Source organism: Anomalospiza imberbis, chromosome 3 (assembly GCF_031753505.1).
Source record: "Anomalospiza imberbis isolate Cuckoo-Finch-1a 21T00152 chromosome 3, ASM3175350v1, whole genome shotgun sequence".
Lineage (NCBI taxonomy): Eukaryota > Metazoa > Chordata > Aves > Passeriformes > Viduidae > Anomalospiza > Anomalospiza imberbis.
The window spans coordinates 2,773,929-2,792,174 of record NC_089683.1 but is presented as its reverse complement, the minus strand read 5'-3'; the positions used below and the strand labels follow the sequence as shown (position 1 = coordinate 2,792,174).

Below are 18,246 nucleotides of genomic sequence, written 5' to 3'. Positions count from 1 at the left end.
AACCACAGGTTTTAATAATCCCATGTTTCAATGCATCCCAATACAAGATCCAGTTTGAACAATGTATTTGTTACATGCTCCTACCAAGGATGGGAAGTTGGAACCAAGAAGCTGACAGCTCCAAAGCAATCCAGGGGGCAGTCAGTTAAGTAAATCCTTGACAGGATGTTTAAAAGAGGGTTAATGTTTGGATGAGAGATGTCAGGTGAGAAGGGGAGGTGACACTCAGCCTGTTGTGAGGAGACCTGGGCTGCAATCTTCTGGCCTTGGTGGTATTTCCACCTGGGACAGCACATCCATGGATCCAATGGCTTCAGAGAGGAGCTGGTTAATAATTCATGGGGAGGGCCTCCAGCCAGGACAGGTTGAGCTTCTCAAAAGCCAGATTAAGAGTTTGTTTAGTCATGATCTAAAAGTACTGTGTTTTCTCCTGCTCATCCAGCAGTTTATCTTAACAGCACCACACATTTAATGCCAAATGAGCTCAGTGCTGAAATTCCATCTGTGGGCAAGGAAGGGGTGTTTGCCACGGGGGGAGATTTACTAGCCTTTATTAGGCACATTTGAGTCTGTGTCCTCAAATCTTTATGCACACTTTTTTATAGAAATGGAGTTTTTTTTTTGAAGTGGAACAATTCAGCTTTAATTTTGTAGGTGAAGTCTAAGTAGCCAAGCTGGGGAGCTGGGGATGAAAATGTGAATTCGTGACTTGCTGGTGTTTTTTAAAAAGGGTGATTGCTTTGTGTTTCCTCACCTTCCACATGCCCTCCTGTCTGCAGCTGATGACTTCAGCTCCCAGGATAACCTGGATGACCCAGAGGCAGGAGGCTGGGATGCTACTCTTGTGGCAGAGGAGGAGGAGGAATTCTTTGAGCTGCAGATTGTGAAGCATCACGACAGTGAGGTAAGGGAAGCTGCAGACCAGGGAATTTCAGTCTTTTAATTGTTCTTTTTATATGTCCACATGTGAAAATAATACATCAAATAGGTCATAAAAGTGATAAAGCACTTGTTGCTCCTGTGAGCAACTGTGTTTTTAAGGAATATTCACTGGGAGTATAACCATGATTTGGAAAATAGTAAAACTCAAGGGTTTTCCTTCATCCAAATCCAAACATTCCAAAAGCCTGAGATTCAGTTTGTATTTAACAAAGCAAAATCCCTGAGCAAATTAGAGTACAAAAGCCCCAGCTGAAAAGCCAAACAATCTTAATTGTAAACATTTTTACCTCTGCATTGTTACATTCATTATCCTCTATTTTGCCACATAACTCATAGTTTCACAACTCTGCAATTGTTGGTTTGTAATTTCTACTATTATGTTTAGAATCTCTGACTTATTTTATTCCTTACAATTTTGCTCCTTTCTCTGAATGTTTTTTATTTTTCAGAGGAGCTTTATTCCTGGTAGTTCTGTTAGGGACTTTTTTTTGTCCTGATTTGTATTTAGAACCTGGAAATTTGGCTACCAGGCCATTTTTCTTATGGCTTGAAGAGAAACCATAAAATCTTCAATAATACTTATATTTTAACATGCAAGAAGAAAAATTCCGGTTTTTGCTGTATTGCTAGAAAGGCTTCGGCAAAGTTATTTCTCAGATACAGACAGGAGAATTTTTGTGGTGTGATGGAAGATTTCCACTGCAATCTCTGTTGCTCTCTGGTTTATCATAATAAATTAGGCCAAATGGTCCTGCACTTCTGCATATTTTATAATTTATTTGCAATGATCCTGGGTATTCAAAGATCTTTTTTCAAGAGGAAATGTTCCAGAGTTTGAGCAAGTTGGCATTTTTAATCCCAACGTCTTCATTTGGCAAACTGATCTTGATTTTTAAATGGCCTCTTCTAAAGTGCAGGGATTTTTTCTTCACAGGGAGCGAAACGGAGAAGCCGACTCTCAAAATTTATGTATTATGTATTTTTGCTAATTATGCTTAATTAATTGCAGTTAATTATACACCTAATTATGCTTATTAGAGGATACATTTATTTCCCCCCCCCCTTTTGCAGGTGAAAGCAGAAGCCTCGTGGGACTCCACAGTCCACGACTGCATCCAGCTCAGCAGGGGGACGGCGGCAGAGGAGAGGGTTTACCTGATTGTCAGAGCCACTGTCCAGCTCAGCCACCCTGCAGAGATGCAGCTGGTGCTGCGCAAGCGCATCTGTGTCAACGTCTATGGCAGACAGGTACAGATCCTGCAGCCCTTCCCACTTCCCAGGACTCGCATTCCCTCCTCTCTCCCCCCACCTCAGCCTGGGTGGAAGCGCCGGATCAGCAGCGTCCAGCGAGGCTTTGAGCTGCCAAGTCATTTTCCTGGTATCCCTTGTGTTGTGGATGATGACACAGCTTGTTTTTTAAGGCATCTAAATATGAGAAATTAATTTTTCTCTTAACTACAGAGCGCTTTCTCACTGGAAAAAGAAGAGTTAATTTCTCGTAAGCTCGGAGTTTGTATTTTGCATAAGGGAACTTCTGTGTTTCCTTAGCCCTATATTAAGTCCACACATTGATGCTAACCATTTGTATTTACACCTCCAGGTATTTAGAAATCAACTAGGAACAGTTGGACGAGAGATCCCTTGTGTTAATTCACCAGAGTTAATCACTCCTGGTCCTTTATGTTTTCCAGCTGGTGCTCTTACAATAATGTGTAGGTGAGAGCAGGGTGTTTGATAAATGGCAGGCAGTGAAGTTGTCATTCCATTTGCAGCATCATGCCCTGAAAATAATATAAATCCTGAGAACGGTGGGGGAGGAAGGAGTTTCTTCAGCACTGTCTGAGAATCCAGCCTCCCCTGGCAGTGATAATGACAAAGCAGAAAGCCTGGATTGTTATTCTGGTTGCCCATCTGTAGTTAAAATCTGAAGCAAGAGCAAAGAGAAGAGGTGTGGTCACACCCAGAAACCCTGTAGGCAACTCCCAGTGCTGGAAGTAGAACCCCAGTTCTTGGTGCTTCCATCAGGCAGAAGGTTTTTCTCAGCAAGGGAAGATCTGTGAATTTTTTGTCGTATGAAACGGGAGACTGTATTGAACAGATCAATTGAACGTGCCAATAATCACAATCGGGTGAAGTCTTCATCAATTCTGTTTTCTACAGATTTAGTCAGTGCCGTTTTTTACTTTCATCCAACACAGAATCTTTGGCTTTCTTCCTGTTTTTCTAAAAACCCCCGTCAATAACCTTTCCTGGGAGTTTGTCTCAGCAGCATCTTTGAATGACTCATCTCTGCATTAATTCAACAGTCCAGTTCTTAACCCTGCAAGGCGCCAAGTCAGCATAAACAATGACCATGCCCCCTAAATCATTCTTCATAACGATCTCTTTGGTCAAGAATTTAATGTCTGTACTTGTCAATATTCAAGACAAGTCACCTAGGGCTCTGTCAGGAAAAAAAAAACACCTCTAAAAGCAGCTGATGCTTGAAACAGTCACCTTGCAAGGAAGGAAGTGACTCCTTCTCTGTATCCACAATAAGCAAGCAAATTATTTTTTCCAAGTTGAAATATTTGGCTCTTACATGTTTATTGGTTAGACTTTGGAGTTTGGGCTTCTTGCATTGTGAACTGAATTTATTACAGCTGGAATCTGTTAATCCACGTTTTCCTCATGTTTATTTCAGCTGGAATCTGTTAATCCAAGTTTTCCTTGTGTTTCCTCCCAGGGTTTTGCACAGAGTTTCCTGCGAAGAATGTCCCCCCGAAGTTCCATCCCTGGCTGTGGTGTCACTTTTGAGATAGTCTCAAACATTCCAGAGGTGAATAAGAAATCAGAGTGTCTCAAATTGTCCAAGAGCCTCTAATTTTATGCTTTCCCCCCTCATTTTGAGTGTGCTGACTCTTGCTGCTGCCAGCATAAACTGTGGTTTGTAAAAGATGGAGCCTGTTCCTTTACATGCTGTGACTTAGCAGCAACCTCTGTCTTATCAGTGTCACTGTGTATTTTGTTGAGTGAGCATCTATTTGCTCAGGTCCTTGAAGAGGCAGTTTGAAGAGAGAGAGGGGGGAAAAAGAGGGAGGAAAAATGGGCAGGTGAAGTGCCTGCTGTGGGGAGCACGAGAATCTGTGGAAAAAAATAACAAAGTGGCTTTTTCTCAGTAATGTCTTTGTGCAATTCTTGATTCCTGAGCATATTCCCAGTTAGATGCTAATCCTTTCTTTCCAAAGAGATGCTCTATCAGGGCACTTGTGAAAACATTAACACATGAAGAGCCAAAACTCTGATTGCTGCCTGGCTCTTTCATGTTCTGCTGCATTTTGCACTCTGTGTTGAAATGCTTCTCCAGCAATGTTCTGTTTTTTTTTTCTTTTTGCAGCTCACTTGAAATTTTGTTTTCCTCTCAGGTTAGATAACGCCCCCAACGTGCTCGAGCACTTTTTAATTATGAAATATCTGAATGCAGCCCTTTTGCTAATTAATGGCAGTGTCTTGCTGTGAGACTCTCAGAAAGAACCCAAAAAGCCTCAAAACAATAACCACATACAGCTTGAGATGTCTGTGACAGTGGCAGGAGCACCTGTGCAGGTTACGTGGCACAAGGTGTTTATTTGGATCAGAATCTTAGATTGGGTATTAGGAAGAAATTTAGAATAGATATTAGGAAGAAATCTAGAATAGATATTAGGAAGAAATCCTTTTCTCCAAGGGTGGTGAGGCAGTGATTGCCCAGAGAGGCTCTGGACTCCCCATCCATGGAAGTGTCCAAGGCCAGGTTGGACAGGGCTTGGAGCAGCCTGGGATGGTGGAAAGTGTTCCTGCCCATGGCAGGGGGTGGAATGGGATGAGTTTTAAGGTCTCTTCCAACCCAAACCATTCCATTATTCTCATCTGCCCCTGAGCTCAAGGACAAACAGTGCTGAACTGGTGCCCTGCAGTTTAAAAATGCGCTTTCTCCGGGAGTGACGTGGGAGATTTTGGGCTTATTTTAATATGCTGCCCTCTCTTTTTGCCTCCCCAGGATGCTCAAGGGGCTGAGGAGCGGGAGGCATTGGCCAGGATGGCAGCAAATGTGGAAGATGCAGCTTCAGCTGACTCTGAAGCCTACATTGAGAAGTACCTGCGGAGCGTCCTGGCTGTGGAGAACATCCTCACCCTGGACCGGCTGCGCCAGGTCTGGCTGCAGCAGGGAGTGCCCTGAGAACAGTGTGTGCAATCCAAACGTCCCCCTGAGTGCCCACAAACTACCAAACAACCCCAAAAACCACCCCAGTGCACCCCTCAGCCTCCCAAAGTGGGCCTGTGGCAAAGATCCAGGGAAGCAGAGATGTCCTCGCTCAGCTCCAGCACGGATGGGGCTGGGAGTTCCCTGCTCAGGGCACAGTTCAGCGGGGCTTGGTTTGGTTTTAAGGCTGTTCATTGCTAATTCTGGTTCAGGAAAAGGAGTTATGTGGCCTTAGCTTTTGCTTTCTGAAGCTTTACCAACAGTTTCTGTGATTGCCAGTAGAGTTTTTGTCATTATGCCCATATTCTACTTTGAATTCACCAAAGCCATCATGCCAATAAAAAAAGACATTGATTGGGTTAATTTTAAGTTCCATAACTTGATCTGTTTACCAGGAAAAATACAGGAGAGAAAAACATTTGTTGAAAATTGTTCTCCTGGATATAAATTATGCAAGCACAAAGAGAAAAGTTATGCAAAACAAGCTGGAGCTTGTGCCTGCCCACTATAAATTCACAGGGAAGTGCGATGCACTTTAAATATTGAAAGCAAGTTCCCTGTCATTTATAATTAGTTTAAAGGATTAAAATAGGAGCTCAGCTAGGAAAGAGAGTCTTAGTCTTTGCATCTCTGTCATCTCCTAGAATCAAGACTGCAAAATCCTACACGTGCCAATCAGCAAAATGCCAGATGTTAAAATTTATCCATTCATAATTTTAGCCGTGTAAACTTTACAGACAGCAGCCTGTGCCACAAGGCAGCTTAGAAACATTTTACTTGTACAGACAAAGCTATCCTGGGACGATCAGAGCTTTAATTCTTGCCAAATACACTTATTGTCTTCCTTTTGCTCTCTGTGACTGCCAGGAAGTTGCTGTAAAGGAGCAGCTGATGGGAAAAGGAAAACTCTGCCGCAGGAGCCTGAGCTCCCCCAACGTGAATCGGGTGAGTTTTCCCTGCTGGCATCTCCAGCAGCTCCACTCTTCATTCTCAGGTCCTGGAATCATGGAACAGAGCAATGAATTTCCTTCTTTTTGACCCCTCTGTGCTGTTTTTCTTTTCCCCCTGAACAATAGAGATTTTTCATTTCCTTTCCAAGTTGAAGGGTTGGTTTGTTTTTTTTTTTCTGTTTTTCTTTAGAAGATTTGAAAACAAGTTACAAGTATATGCTGAACTTGAGCTTTGTACCAGTGTTGTGCATAAGAAAAATGAGACTTCTGCTACCCAAAATTTGGAAAGAAGTAATTTGATAGAATTGGTAATCAAATGAATGTCAAATTCTGGCTCCTCCAAGGTCAAGAATTAAATTTTCACCTTTAATTTATTGGATTTTGATTCTGCTTTAACCACAAAACTGTTTATTTTCAGCCTTACTAGTCAAGAGGCATAGTTATGAATTTTTTAAAGTTCTTGTTAAGAAATAATTCTGGTTCTTTTAACTTTTCCAGCTTTCTGCAAGCCGCCAGGATTTAGCCCCCCCTTATAACCTGTGCAGTAACAGGGTGAGTATCTGCAGATCTGGGAAAACTGGGGAAAAAAAAGGAAATTAATCTACCAGTGATTAGGAGCATAAATGGGAAATATCTCTGAAAAATGGGCCACCCCCATGTGCTCCTGGGTCCTTGGGACAGAAATAGGTTTGGATGTGCTGCTCTGGACCTCTCTGGAGAAGTTCCCAGGTCTTGTCCCAGCCCCTCTGGGATGCTCAGGAGCATTGTCCAGCTTTAGAGCTCTCCCAGAGCTTTCACCTGGGTGGAGGAAAAACTCTGGAAGAAATGAAAAGGTTTGGGTCTGTATGTCAGACCTCTAGACAGAATAAAGGCTGTGAAGAAAGTCCCTGACCTCCCAGTGGTCCTAAACTTGTGGTGGGTGGTAATCCAGCCCATTTCACTCCTTAAAAACACCACTATAGACCCAAAGCATTCCTTTAAAAGGTGCAAAATTAAATTTAAGCCTATTTTCCAAATCCTAGATCAGCTGAAGGATCTCCTCCTGATAGATACGCTGCCCAGCAAGCGTGGAGTCATCTTGAGGGGGAGAATCTGGTGGTGACAAGGCATTTTAATGCATAATGCAGTTGCACAGAATAATAGAATTTTGATGTAGTGCTCCAGCATTGGTTGCTAAATCTGCTACATCTGATCCATGGAGAGAATACTAAAATATGTGCAGGTGATAAAGTGTCTGTAGCAACTTCTGTTTGGAGAGAACTCTGGGGTATTTCAATATTGTAAGGTTTTTAAAGCAAAAATTAAAGTTTAGGATTCTTAATGATTTCTGTTTTTCTCCTCCCTTCCCCTCAATGATTTCTCTTATTGCGTGTTTCAGAGTCCAAAGGTCCCAGCAGAGGTAATGCATTAGGTCCACCTAATGAGTGGGATAATAATTTTATCTCACTATCAAGTTGATATTGCTCACTCACACGCTTTTATTTCCTGCTTTGAAGATGCTGCTGGTGGTGCCTCATTTGCATAGCACAGAGCAAACGAGTTTTTCCATTGAAATGCTGTCATTAATGCAGTGTGAACTGGTACAAAGCAGAGAACTTTTCTCCTTGGGTGCATCTGATGGGTTCTTACAGAGCTGGAGCTGTTCAGTGCCATTTCTCACAGATTTTTGGACAGGGTGAAGTCATTTCAGAAATAACTCCCTCTCAGCTGAAAAAAATAGACATGAAAGTAAATATCTAAATAATCTGCCAGTGAGTATTAGCCTGGAGATGAGATAAATGTTGAGACTTTCTCTCAAGTCTTGCTCAGGCTTTATGGCTTTTATAGTTCAGTGTGAGCAATTCTTGATTTCTATGAACAAGTGACTTTAAAATAATAACTGGGCCAATGGAAAACATGCTTTTCCTTAGTTTTGTGTTAGTGCTCTCAGAGGAATGACCCCTTAAGCTTTGGTTAACTGGAATTGTTGGCAGTGGCTTGCATGAGGTTTTGCATCTCTTGGCCATGGCTGTAGTTGCTGACAGAGACTCTGTGCTGCAGGAATGTGGAGCTGAGGTGGTGGAGCTGCTCCCCTTGCTTGCAGTGAGCTTCAATCCAAGGCACTTGTTCCTCAGGACATGGAGATGGGACCTCCCCAGCTGGGAATTCCTGGTTTTGAAGGGATCTCTGGTTCCAGGCCACGTTGGACGGTGCTTGGCACAGCCTGACTTAGTGGAAGTGTCCCTGCCCAGGGCAGGGAGCTGGAATTAGGTGGTCTTTAAGCCCTCCCAACCCAGACTAGTCTGCCATGCAGTGATCCAGTTTCAATAAGAAGATGAGCAAAAGCTTTTGTAATCCCAATGAAATATTTAACAAATCCTTACATGTCCCTGTAGCACATGGACACCACCGAGCTCAGTGGTGAGATCAGTCCTGTCCAGTCTAGCATAAAGGAACTGAGAACAGCTTGATAGGCAGAGTTTTGGTTAAGCTGGATGTTTTTGTCCCTTGGTGAGAAATTTGGTGGCAAAGAAGTCTTCTCTAGCAGTGATCGATTGTTATTTTATTGTCATTTGACCAGGAATTTGGTGTTGTTTATTATAATAAGCCAATCCCAAACAAATGATTTAATGTACCACAGCAAAAAGCAGTCACAGGACCGTAACAACACCTGAACTGAGTGCAGAATATTGATGGGAGCTCTTGGCACATCCCAGAATATTCCTTTCCTTAACTTTTATTCCATTTCTTTATTTCTCTCTGTAATTGTTGTTCCTTGTTTCCTGGTGCCTTTACCATGGATTTTTAGCTTTGTGGAAAGGGTTCCTGAGTCTCATTGCTCTGTCAAACACCATCAATGCTGGTAAAATTTGGGATGTGGATACTGCTCCTTTCTCCAACACTCAGAAGAGCCAGGACTCATGCCCCTGTTAAAAAAAACCAAAACTATTAAACAAGAATATTATATGACTTGAAATAAGAATTAAAGATGGTGTCAATGCAACTACAACAGGCAGCTCAGGAATTTCAATGCAGAAATAAGGCATGGATTCATCTTGCAGACTTTGGCAGTAAAAACGTGGATGGGTGGTCACAACCCCCATGGAGAGCTGGAAAAGTCCTTCTCCAGGACTGGAGCAGAGGTGTGGGATTGGCACATTTTGGGGAAAAAGCACCTTAAAGAACATCCCAGTGTGCTGACAGCATAGAGAGATTCCAGGGAGCAGGATGACTCACACTGAGCTGTGCATTCCTGGGAAATATTTAAGTCACCACTGGGAATTTTTAATTTCTGAATTTACTTCAGAAGAGTTTTATGGACTTCATATTGTCAGCAGGACTGCACACGGCCTCACCTCGAGGTTCTGTCTGCTTGCTTAAATGAGTAAAAGGCAATTTTTAATTTTTAATATCACTGCAGATGAGGTTAGGGGAGACTGAGATGAGTTTGATTTCTCCATGCACACCAAGTGATGCAGGGGTATTGAGTGTCTTAGTCTTGATATCAAATACAAGGGGTGAATTTTCATGTTCAAGGGGGCTTTTGTTGGAAATTTAATTTAATGTAATTCATTTGGACGATGAATTTAAAAATTGAGTTGACTAAACTGGATGAATCAGAGGCACAATGAATGGAAGAGATGTTTTACAGATCAGACCAAATCACATATTGATGAAAAATATCAACGAGTTGCTTTTTAAACACCTCTGACAAGAACCATTTTGTCTTGGACAGTTGTCCATCCTTTCCCAAAGGCCCAGTATTTGTAGCTCAAAATCCAAGTAAGACAAGATGCTGCCATTCAACCTTCAGGCTTTTCTGGGAACCAGAGTTTTTTTTCAGCAAATTGATACCATGTAGATTGAACTTGAATAATCCTGCTGTTCATGAGAACAAGTGCCTTTTGTCCCAGCTGTGTGTCCCAGCTGTTTGCTTGTGGTCCAGTGCTCCATGGTCACCTTTTCCTAAGCCTTTTCTGAACTACTGAAATAATAAAACACAAGAACTATTCATTTCTCTTACCCAGTGGCTGCATTTTAATGGTCTGTCAACTTCAAGGAAAGATTTGTCAGGTAAAGCCTCCAGATGACTTAGGTAGTGATCATCCCTACCTGCCCTAAAGGTTTTGTGCATGAAATAAATTCCCTGGGGTTTTTCATGGAGGATGTGTGAAAGAAGGGAAAGCAGAGGAGAAGAAGGAGAAGGTTTTATAAAAATAAACCACTTTATAAACAGCTCTGCATTAAAACACATTAAGGGATGTGCATTTTTCTAGTGGCTACTTGGATTTGTTAAATTGAATCACTTGACCTCTGTTTGGTCACTTGGCAGAGAGCAAATATATTCATGAAATGATGACTCCTCTGGGCAAATGATTTATAAGCTTCCTCTCTTTCTCTCACCACCCTTCTTGAGAGAGAAAAGATTCACAGTACTTAAATAATAAGAATAAACTTAAAACTTGTAGTGGTGCATGCACGAAGCAGCACGGGAGAGTGCTGGATGACATCCAGATGGGAAACTTGGGAACTTCATCAAGTTAATATAGTTAATAATTATTTTTATTTTAGTGAGCTTGACATGGGTTATCTTTCAATCCAGCTTAGTAAAATCATTCATGAATTACCTTTTCCCTCTGCACAGTAGTTGACACTTCCAGTTGCCTCCAGTATTTTATTTTCCAAATGTTTCTCCACCCGTTGCTCTGACTAACCTAATTTTGATGGTTTGTTGTCATCTCAGAGTTGAGGGTTCCAAATCTGACCTTCAAGCTAAAACTCTGATTTCTGCACTTTCTCCAAAGCAAGTGAAATTCATAAACCCAACATGCCTTAAGTAAACAAACACACCAATCCTTTTCTCATTCCTGTTCTCAGGACCTTCACTTTATTTAGCCTGGCAAAATACTTAAAATTATAATATCAAGGCTAAAGCAAAATTTCTGAAAGATCCTAAGAAAAAAGCCTTTTCCTACAGAAGAAGTCACCAAATGCTGCCTTTCTTTCTGTGAAGGATGAATATTCTGAAAGTGTTCTGCTGGTTCTTACCTACTTCATTTTTTCAGCATTCCCCAAACAAGGCTAGAAAGGATATTGCTTGAAATAATTTTTCTCTTGGAACAGTCAGTGAAGGGCACTTCTGACTCAACAGATCATGACTCAGAAAATTATTCAGTTGCTCTTTACCTGCACCGAGTCCCTGTTCTAGTAAGCTACAATACTCTTGAGTATTTGCAATATTCTTTCTGTTTCTTCTTTTTTTGTGGCCTCCAGAAACACGTGGGCTTGGCTCAAGAGTGGAACCTTGATCCATTTGTCTTTAAGAGGATCACTGTTCCAAGATCCAAAAGGATCACTAATAAAGCTTTATATTCTCCAAAAACAAAGCTTTCAGATGCTTTTCACTCTTCCATAGCTCTTTTTTCCTTATCCAGTGGCAACACGGACCAGGCTGATGGCAGACTAGGCCAGGAGGCAACAAAACCAGTATTTCAAGATATTTTGAGTCTTGTGCTATTTGGTTTGAGTCTTCTATTTTTTATTGATCTCTGCACATGATAAGGCCACCTTAGAGAAATCTACACTAATAGAAACACTAAAGCAAAGAAAAAAACCCAGAGTTTGGGGATGAGGAATAGGAAAGATCGTTTAATGGAAGCATTTTGTGGGATTTTCCTGCCTCAGACATGACTCTTGGATGTGTGTAAGACATAAATGAGTTCCAGTTCAAAGGTGATGCTGGAATTGGAGGCTTAAGGCATGGGCAGAGCAGGAAGCTTTCAAGAAGGGCTTAAACACCAAAGTCCTCAAAACCAGCAGACTAACCAAACCCCTGCTGCTCCCAGCCTGGCCTCCATCAGCTTCACTTCCAGGATGCCTCAGTGACCTCAGACACCCGTCAGTTTTCCCAAATTTGTCTTCCCAGGTGCAGCACTGGCTGTACCTGGAGCAGGAGGGCTGAGGACAGGTCCTGCTCTGCCCAAGTGAGGTTACTTGCTATTCAAAGCAGGAGAGCTTCCCTGGGACTGACTTATAGATCCAAATGGAAATGATTCTTGCCCTGGGCTGCTCACAGTGACCTTCAACCCAGTGCAGAAATCTATTCCTCCTATCCTGGCTTATTTATTATTTGTGAAACATTCATGACTTCAAGTTCCAGTTAAGATTAGTTTGGCTGCCTGTCATTATTTTTATGTTCAAGGTCAGATTAATTCCTTGCATCCAACAGTGGGGAGCTTCTTGAAAAAGCACATTTTCCCCCTCTTCCTCCAGGAAAAAATACACTGAACTTACGGTCTAGGATGCAGCAGGTCCTTCCATCCCTTGGAAGTCCTGCACCTTTTTACTGTGAAAGTATTTCTTTTCCTGTTACATCTGTCAAAACACAAGCAAAATTCAGGTGTACAACAAAATCCAGATTTTGGACCAACCATAGCACAACTCTTTACCAGTTTTTGTCAGTTTGGCTGCACCATCCTGTCCTTGCAACCTCTGACTGTGGAAAGGTGAGGCTTTGCCAGCTTGTCCTGAGAATATTTTGCCACCGGAGCAGGACAACACTTTCCCACGAGACCCTGAGACTTCTTGAAGAGTCTGGGCCTGGACTTTTTTGACCCACAAGCTCATAAATGGGTAATGAGTTGTCTTCAGGTCTCCTATAAATTAGGTAAATGAGAAGGAGCTTCTTTGGCAGTTTGATTTTGCACATGTGCCTCCCTCAGGTGTTTTCAGGACAGCCCCATGGAATTTTCGTTTCCCTTCCAGCTCTGCACTCTCAGTTTGGTGAAGCAAAACCAAGCCCTGTCCTGCATCCACATGAAACTTCAGCAGAGCCACACCCTGGCCAGTCACTTGGAGTAATCACTGCAGACAAATTTATAAATGATTTTGCCTAGCAAAATGAGAGAATGAATAAAAAATTTATTTGGACGCGCAGATTCTTGACGCTCACATGCTGGTGTGAAACAGTGGCCTGGGGTTTCTCTCTTTTAGCCAAGAGGCTTTGTCACTGAGCCAGTTTCTGGCTGTGAGTTTGAGAGGAAGGTTCCAAAACCACAGTGGACCTTTGTAAAAGCAAGAGAAATCACCCCTGGTGTGCAGAATGGTGTGTGGGATCCATGGGAAAACCCAACCAGAGAAACCTGGGATCTTGGGAAAGCAAAGGAGCTGCTCTTTTCTCTGTCTTTGCTTCTTCCCCATCTGCCTCAGGCTCTTGTAGGGCTGAAAATAATCTTGTTTCATCCTCAAAATCCATGTCAAAACCCTAACCTGTCCTAATGTTTTTTGTGGCTCCTGCTATCCACAGCTTGGATATTCCAACTTTCTCTTTCCCAGAAAACTTTGCAGTGCCACAGTTGCTTCCTCTTGATCTGTTTAACTCCTTCTTTCTCTGACTCCAGGCACAAACATCCAGCCTTTGGATCTTGTATTTCTTGTCTTGTTTAAAGCTCTGTCCTCACCCTTTTTCCTGACACTGCTTCCACTTCTCCTGAGTAGATACACAAAATATTCAGGAATTTTAGGCAGACAGTGCCATACTATTTTCACCTGGTAACATACTCAGCTTCCACAACACAGCAGCACAAGTGAGTGAAATATTACAGCTATGAGGTCTAGAAATGAACTTTTTCTGTGCCTTTATGCTGAGGGTGCTCATCTTTGCAGGGCTGGGTCTGCCAACTAAAAGCACCTCTGGGGAAGGGTCTTTCCTCAGCTCTGGCACTCTGAGCTTGGCAGAGGGGCTGTGCAGGGTGTGTCAGGATTTCTGTGCTCCTGCTGTTGTGCTAACTTGGAAAAACACCTTTTTTTTCCCCCCCTCTAGGGTCGATGGGAGAGTCAGCAAGATGTGTCCCAAGGTGCCACAAACTCCAGTAGAGGCATTAGTCCAACTCGTACCTCCCTGCCGGGCTCTGGGCAGCAGAACCACTCCCCTGACCCAGGTAAGGCTCTTCTCCAGCTCAGAAAACTCCCCTGATCCAGGTAAGGCTCTTCTCCAGCTCAGAAAACTCCCCTGACCCAGGTAAGGCTCTTCTTCATCTCAGGGAACTTCCTAAATATGAGATGAAGTCACTGCTGCTCCTGAGTGTCACTAAAAGTCAGAGAGTGCTTTCCCTTGGCTAATTCTTTGACCACAGAAGTCATCTTGGACTAAAAAGAAGTTTTTTAATTTTTTAATAGAGGGTTTTGGGTCAGCTTTGGGTTTTTTTTCCTCCCTTTCTCCAAAGAATAATTATTTTCATGTATGAATATTTTTTTTTTCCAATAGGTATTGGTAGCCTGGCTGCTTCCTACCTGAATCCTGTCAAGTCCTTCGTGCCTCAGATGCCAAAGCTGCTGAAGTCCCTGTTCCCTGTTAGAGATGAGAAAAAGGGCAGGCAGAGCTCTCCCCTTGCACAGCAGGTAAGGCATTAAATCACCCACGAAATCCAATACTGGTGAGTGCTGCTGGGCTTGCTGGCAGAGTGCTGTTTTATAGAAGTTGTTGCAGAGCAAACCAAGCTTTTAGGCACAGCAAAGCCTCATGATCCATTTCCCCTCCATCCCCCTCCATCCAGGTATAGTGGAGCTGCTGGAACTTATTGACACACACTCAGCCCACTTGGCTTTTCCACTCCCAGGGTGATTTATGGGCCTCCCACTCGCAGCAACAATGGTAAAATTTATGAAGGGCACTTAGTGTTGTTTGTATATTGCCAGGAGGAAAATGTAATTCTATTTTTAATTCCTTATTTCATATCCCCACCCCTCGCCCCAGCTCGTGTCATCTTTTACCATCTTTTCCTATGTACCTGGGGCAGGTGCTTTTGTTCATTCTTATCTACTCCACATGTCAGGGAAGCATTTGATTTCCTTTTTTTTTCTTTTTGGATGTTGTGCTGCAAAGCTCCCACCTGCTCCAGATGTGGCTCCTGTGCTCTGAGCAGAAGTTGATGCATGGTCAAGTTGACTGAAAAAACACTTCTGTCTTTTAAAAAAACACCAGATGAAATAGAGAATCCCATTATAAGTAATGTAATCTCCTGTATTTGAGAGGAATATTTATTTATAAAGGAATATTTCCCTCTAGAGTAAATTTTGAAGGTTTAACAAATTGTTTTGAAGATGAATCTGGAGCCAGATCTCATGTGAAAGTTTTTGGGATTCTGTTCTGTCCATGCTGGCTCTGCTCTCACCCTCTTCCTTTGCCTGGAGTTCTGGAAGCTCATCACTTATTAACTCAGACTCTTCCTCTTCTTCACCTCTTGCCATGCAGGCAAACATTTTAAAGAATATCTTCCTCCAAACAAACCCTAAAATCCCTGAACAACTCTCTTTTTTTTCTGTGGATGAATCCAGATCTTTTGTTTGCTACAACTAAACTTGCTGTTACAAGAACATCCCAGGAGTACAGGAAGTTGTTTTGGCATAATAAAAATACAGTAAAATATTAAATAGATAGAGCAAAAATAAATCTACTAACACTTACATGTTTTTAAAAGAAATTTCTGGCACATGTAGCACAGATAAGAATGAGGCAGTTTTAAAATATTCGTAGCTTGATTGGGGATTCATTTTACATTTTAATCTTGCCTTTTGCTTGGTGCTGAGGCTGGAATTGTACAAACCTCCTCGTCTATGAACTGTAGGGAATTAAAATGAAGGTGGTGACTTTCTTTGAAGGTATTTGGGTATGGAAAGATGCAAATAGGTGCTCTTACAATTGCAGTGAGAGCCTTTCACACCTTCTTGAATCCTCAGTGAATCAGTGAGAGCTGAGAGGAGAAACGAGGCCTAATTTCCTGCCTCTAGTCTAACCACCTGTTCCCACTCCTTTCCTGTTCAAGATCAGTCGTGGATGATTTGTCTAGAAATCAAGTTTTAAACTACAGAGACATCTCTTAAATGAGATTTTAGTTTATGGTATGGATTGCTATGGAAAGTCAACCAGGTCATGATCTCAACGATTTTTAATAGGAGGGGAAATGCTATTAATGCTTTGTTTTTTAAAAAATAAGAGGAGTAGGTGATGCTTCAGTGCTTTCAGTGGAGAGCAGCCCAGGGTTTCCATGACCAGTGGGATCTGTGTAATGTAATGAAATGTTAGAATTAATCTCTATTTTCAGGTTTTGCAGTGGAACAAATCAGCTGTATTGCAATGTGCCTCCCTGGTTGGAGAGGTTTTACAAATTCCTTGCAGCTCCATCCGTAGGGAAGTGGGGCTTCTTGACTGCTGTCAGCAATCCCAGGGAATTGTAGAATATCCTGAGGTGCAGAGATACACAGGGATCATTGATCCAACCCCTGGCCCTGCACAGACACCCCAACAATCCCACCCTGTGCATCCCTGAGAGCGTTGTCCAAACATTCCTGGAGCTTTGGCAGCTTTGGGAATGTCACCATTTCCTGGGGAGCTCTCCCAGTGCCCCAGCACCCTCTGGGGGAAAAACCTTTTCCTAATCCCACCCTAAGGAAAGAAAGAAAAGAAGAAGAAGAAAAAAACAGAAGGAATTGCCCCAGAATCAGCTCCAGCTTCTTCTGTGCAGCACAAAAATAAAGAGGTGCCTTTGCAGCAAGTCTGGCTTTTGAAGATCATAAATATCCCATCCCATAATCTCCAGTGCTGCTTCTTTCTAATGGCCTGGGGCTGCAAATGTGGGCAGAGGAGTTGAGCTGGGGGTGGTGATGGATGGCTGAGGGACACGGGGGGCTCGGGGGGTCACTGCCAGGCAGGCAGCCAGGAGCTCCTGTGGGGCTGGAGGAGCTGTGCCACGGAGGGGACACCAGAATTTATCAAAGATAACTTTTCTGAGATCCTTCTGAGCCTCAGGGAATACAGAAGAGCACCTCTAGGGCTGTGGGAGAAGGAAATGTCAGTGCACAGTGGCAGGGGGACATAAATGAATGTGCAAGGTGGGAGAAGTGGGTGGTAAACTAAAAAATTGTCAGGGAGAGGCAAAGCCTAAATGACTTTTTTGGCTTTAATTGCAAAGGAATCTGACCCTTAACTGGGAGCTGCTGGATTCTGTTGCTGTAAACAGCAATTTGGGAGAGCAAGGTTCAGGAATAGAAATGACAGAGGGGGTGGAAGGATCTGAATCATCCTTTCCTGGGCTGGGAGCTGAAATATGGGAAGATTCAGGTTGGATTTTGGGAAATGGTTCTTCCCCCAGAGGGTGTCAGGCACTGGAACAGCTCCCCAGGGAATGGTGACGTTCCCAAGGCTGCCAGAGCTCCAGGAGAGTTTGGACAACTCTCTCAGGGGTGCACAGGGTGGGATTGTTGGGGTATCTGTGCAGGGCCAGGGGTTGCACTGTGGGTCCCTGCCAGCTCAGGATATTCCATGATTCCATGAAAAGCAAATTTTAAAGTAGCAGGACTGAACCTTTTTCCAGGTTTGGAGCTGAAGTTAAGTTCACCATGATTATTCCAAGTGGGTGTGGTACCAAATCTCTGATCCTGTGCTGGTAAAAAAGGGAGATAAGTTCTGATCAGTAATTATAAAAATACACTTTTAAAATTATTTTAGCACCTTTTTATTTCAGTCCTGCCCATTGCTTAGAGCTACATCAACATTAAAGTGGGCGAGCCCACACAAAATTACCTTTACAAAGAGATCTTCCCTACTTTAGAGTGGTTGCTTGTGGTTCAAAAACAAAAACAAAAAACAACAACAAAAAAAAAACCTAAAAAAAACCAGGCAGAGCCATCCCAGTCAAGGTGGTGGTAGTGAACAAAATTGCTGTCTTTGACCTTCTGCTGCAAGTTTAGTAACTAATCTGGAGAATAATGAACCGCAATTAATGAAATCTGCTCTCGTATTCAAGTGTGTTTCTCAGACAGCACATAAAATAATTGAAAGAACTTCCTGCTCTCTAATTAGTTAGATTGAATTAATTTGGCATAATAGGATTCTTTATGTAACTCGCAGAACGGCTTCCGATGAAGCTGTTTATGTACCTAAAAGATTGGGTTCTGATGAAGCTGTTTATATACTTTAAAGTTAGAAAATGCTTATTTTCTCCTTTATCTGGTGCCTTTAAATTAATTGTGAGTAGTCTGTAAATAAAAAAAAACCAACAATTTAAACCTTTCCCGATGGCTGGAATTGCTTTTTATTTTCCCAGCCTATTCTTGAAAAAGCTGAGAACCACAGAGTGCAAGATTTGGAGTCTT

At 42.6% G+C, this 18,246-nt stretch overlaps 1 protein-coding gene across 7 annotated transcripts in view; it reads left to right on the top strand.

Moving 5' to 3' along the window:
* The window catches only part of KIF13B (kinesin family member 13B), a 120,144-nt gene that overhangs the window by 87,492 nt on the left and 14,406 nt on the right, over positions 1-18,246 (top strand). For 6 of the 7 annotated variants that reach the window (XM_068183164.1, XM_068183163.1, XM_068183167.1 and 3 more), the window contains 9 exons: positions 780-904; positions 2,014-2,190; positions 3,668-3,760; positions 4,961-5,113; positions 6,032-6,109; positions 6,613-6,666; positions 7,493-7,513; positions 13,916-14,033; positions 14,360-14,493. In XM_068183164.1, coding sequence (XP_068039265.1) covers positions 780-904; positions 2,014-2,190; positions 3,668-3,760; positions 4,961-5,113; positions 6,032-6,109; positions 6,613-6,666; positions 7,493-7,513; positions 13,916-14,033; positions 14,360-14,493 — 953 coding nt within the window. The remainder of the gene's footprint in view (positions 1-779; positions 905-2,013; positions 2,191-3,667; positions 3,761-4,960; positions 5,114-6,031; positions 6,110-6,612; positions 6,667-7,492; positions 7,514-13,915; positions 14,034-14,359; positions 14,494-18,246) is intronic. The other variant, XM_068183165.1, reaches the window with a different exon arrangement.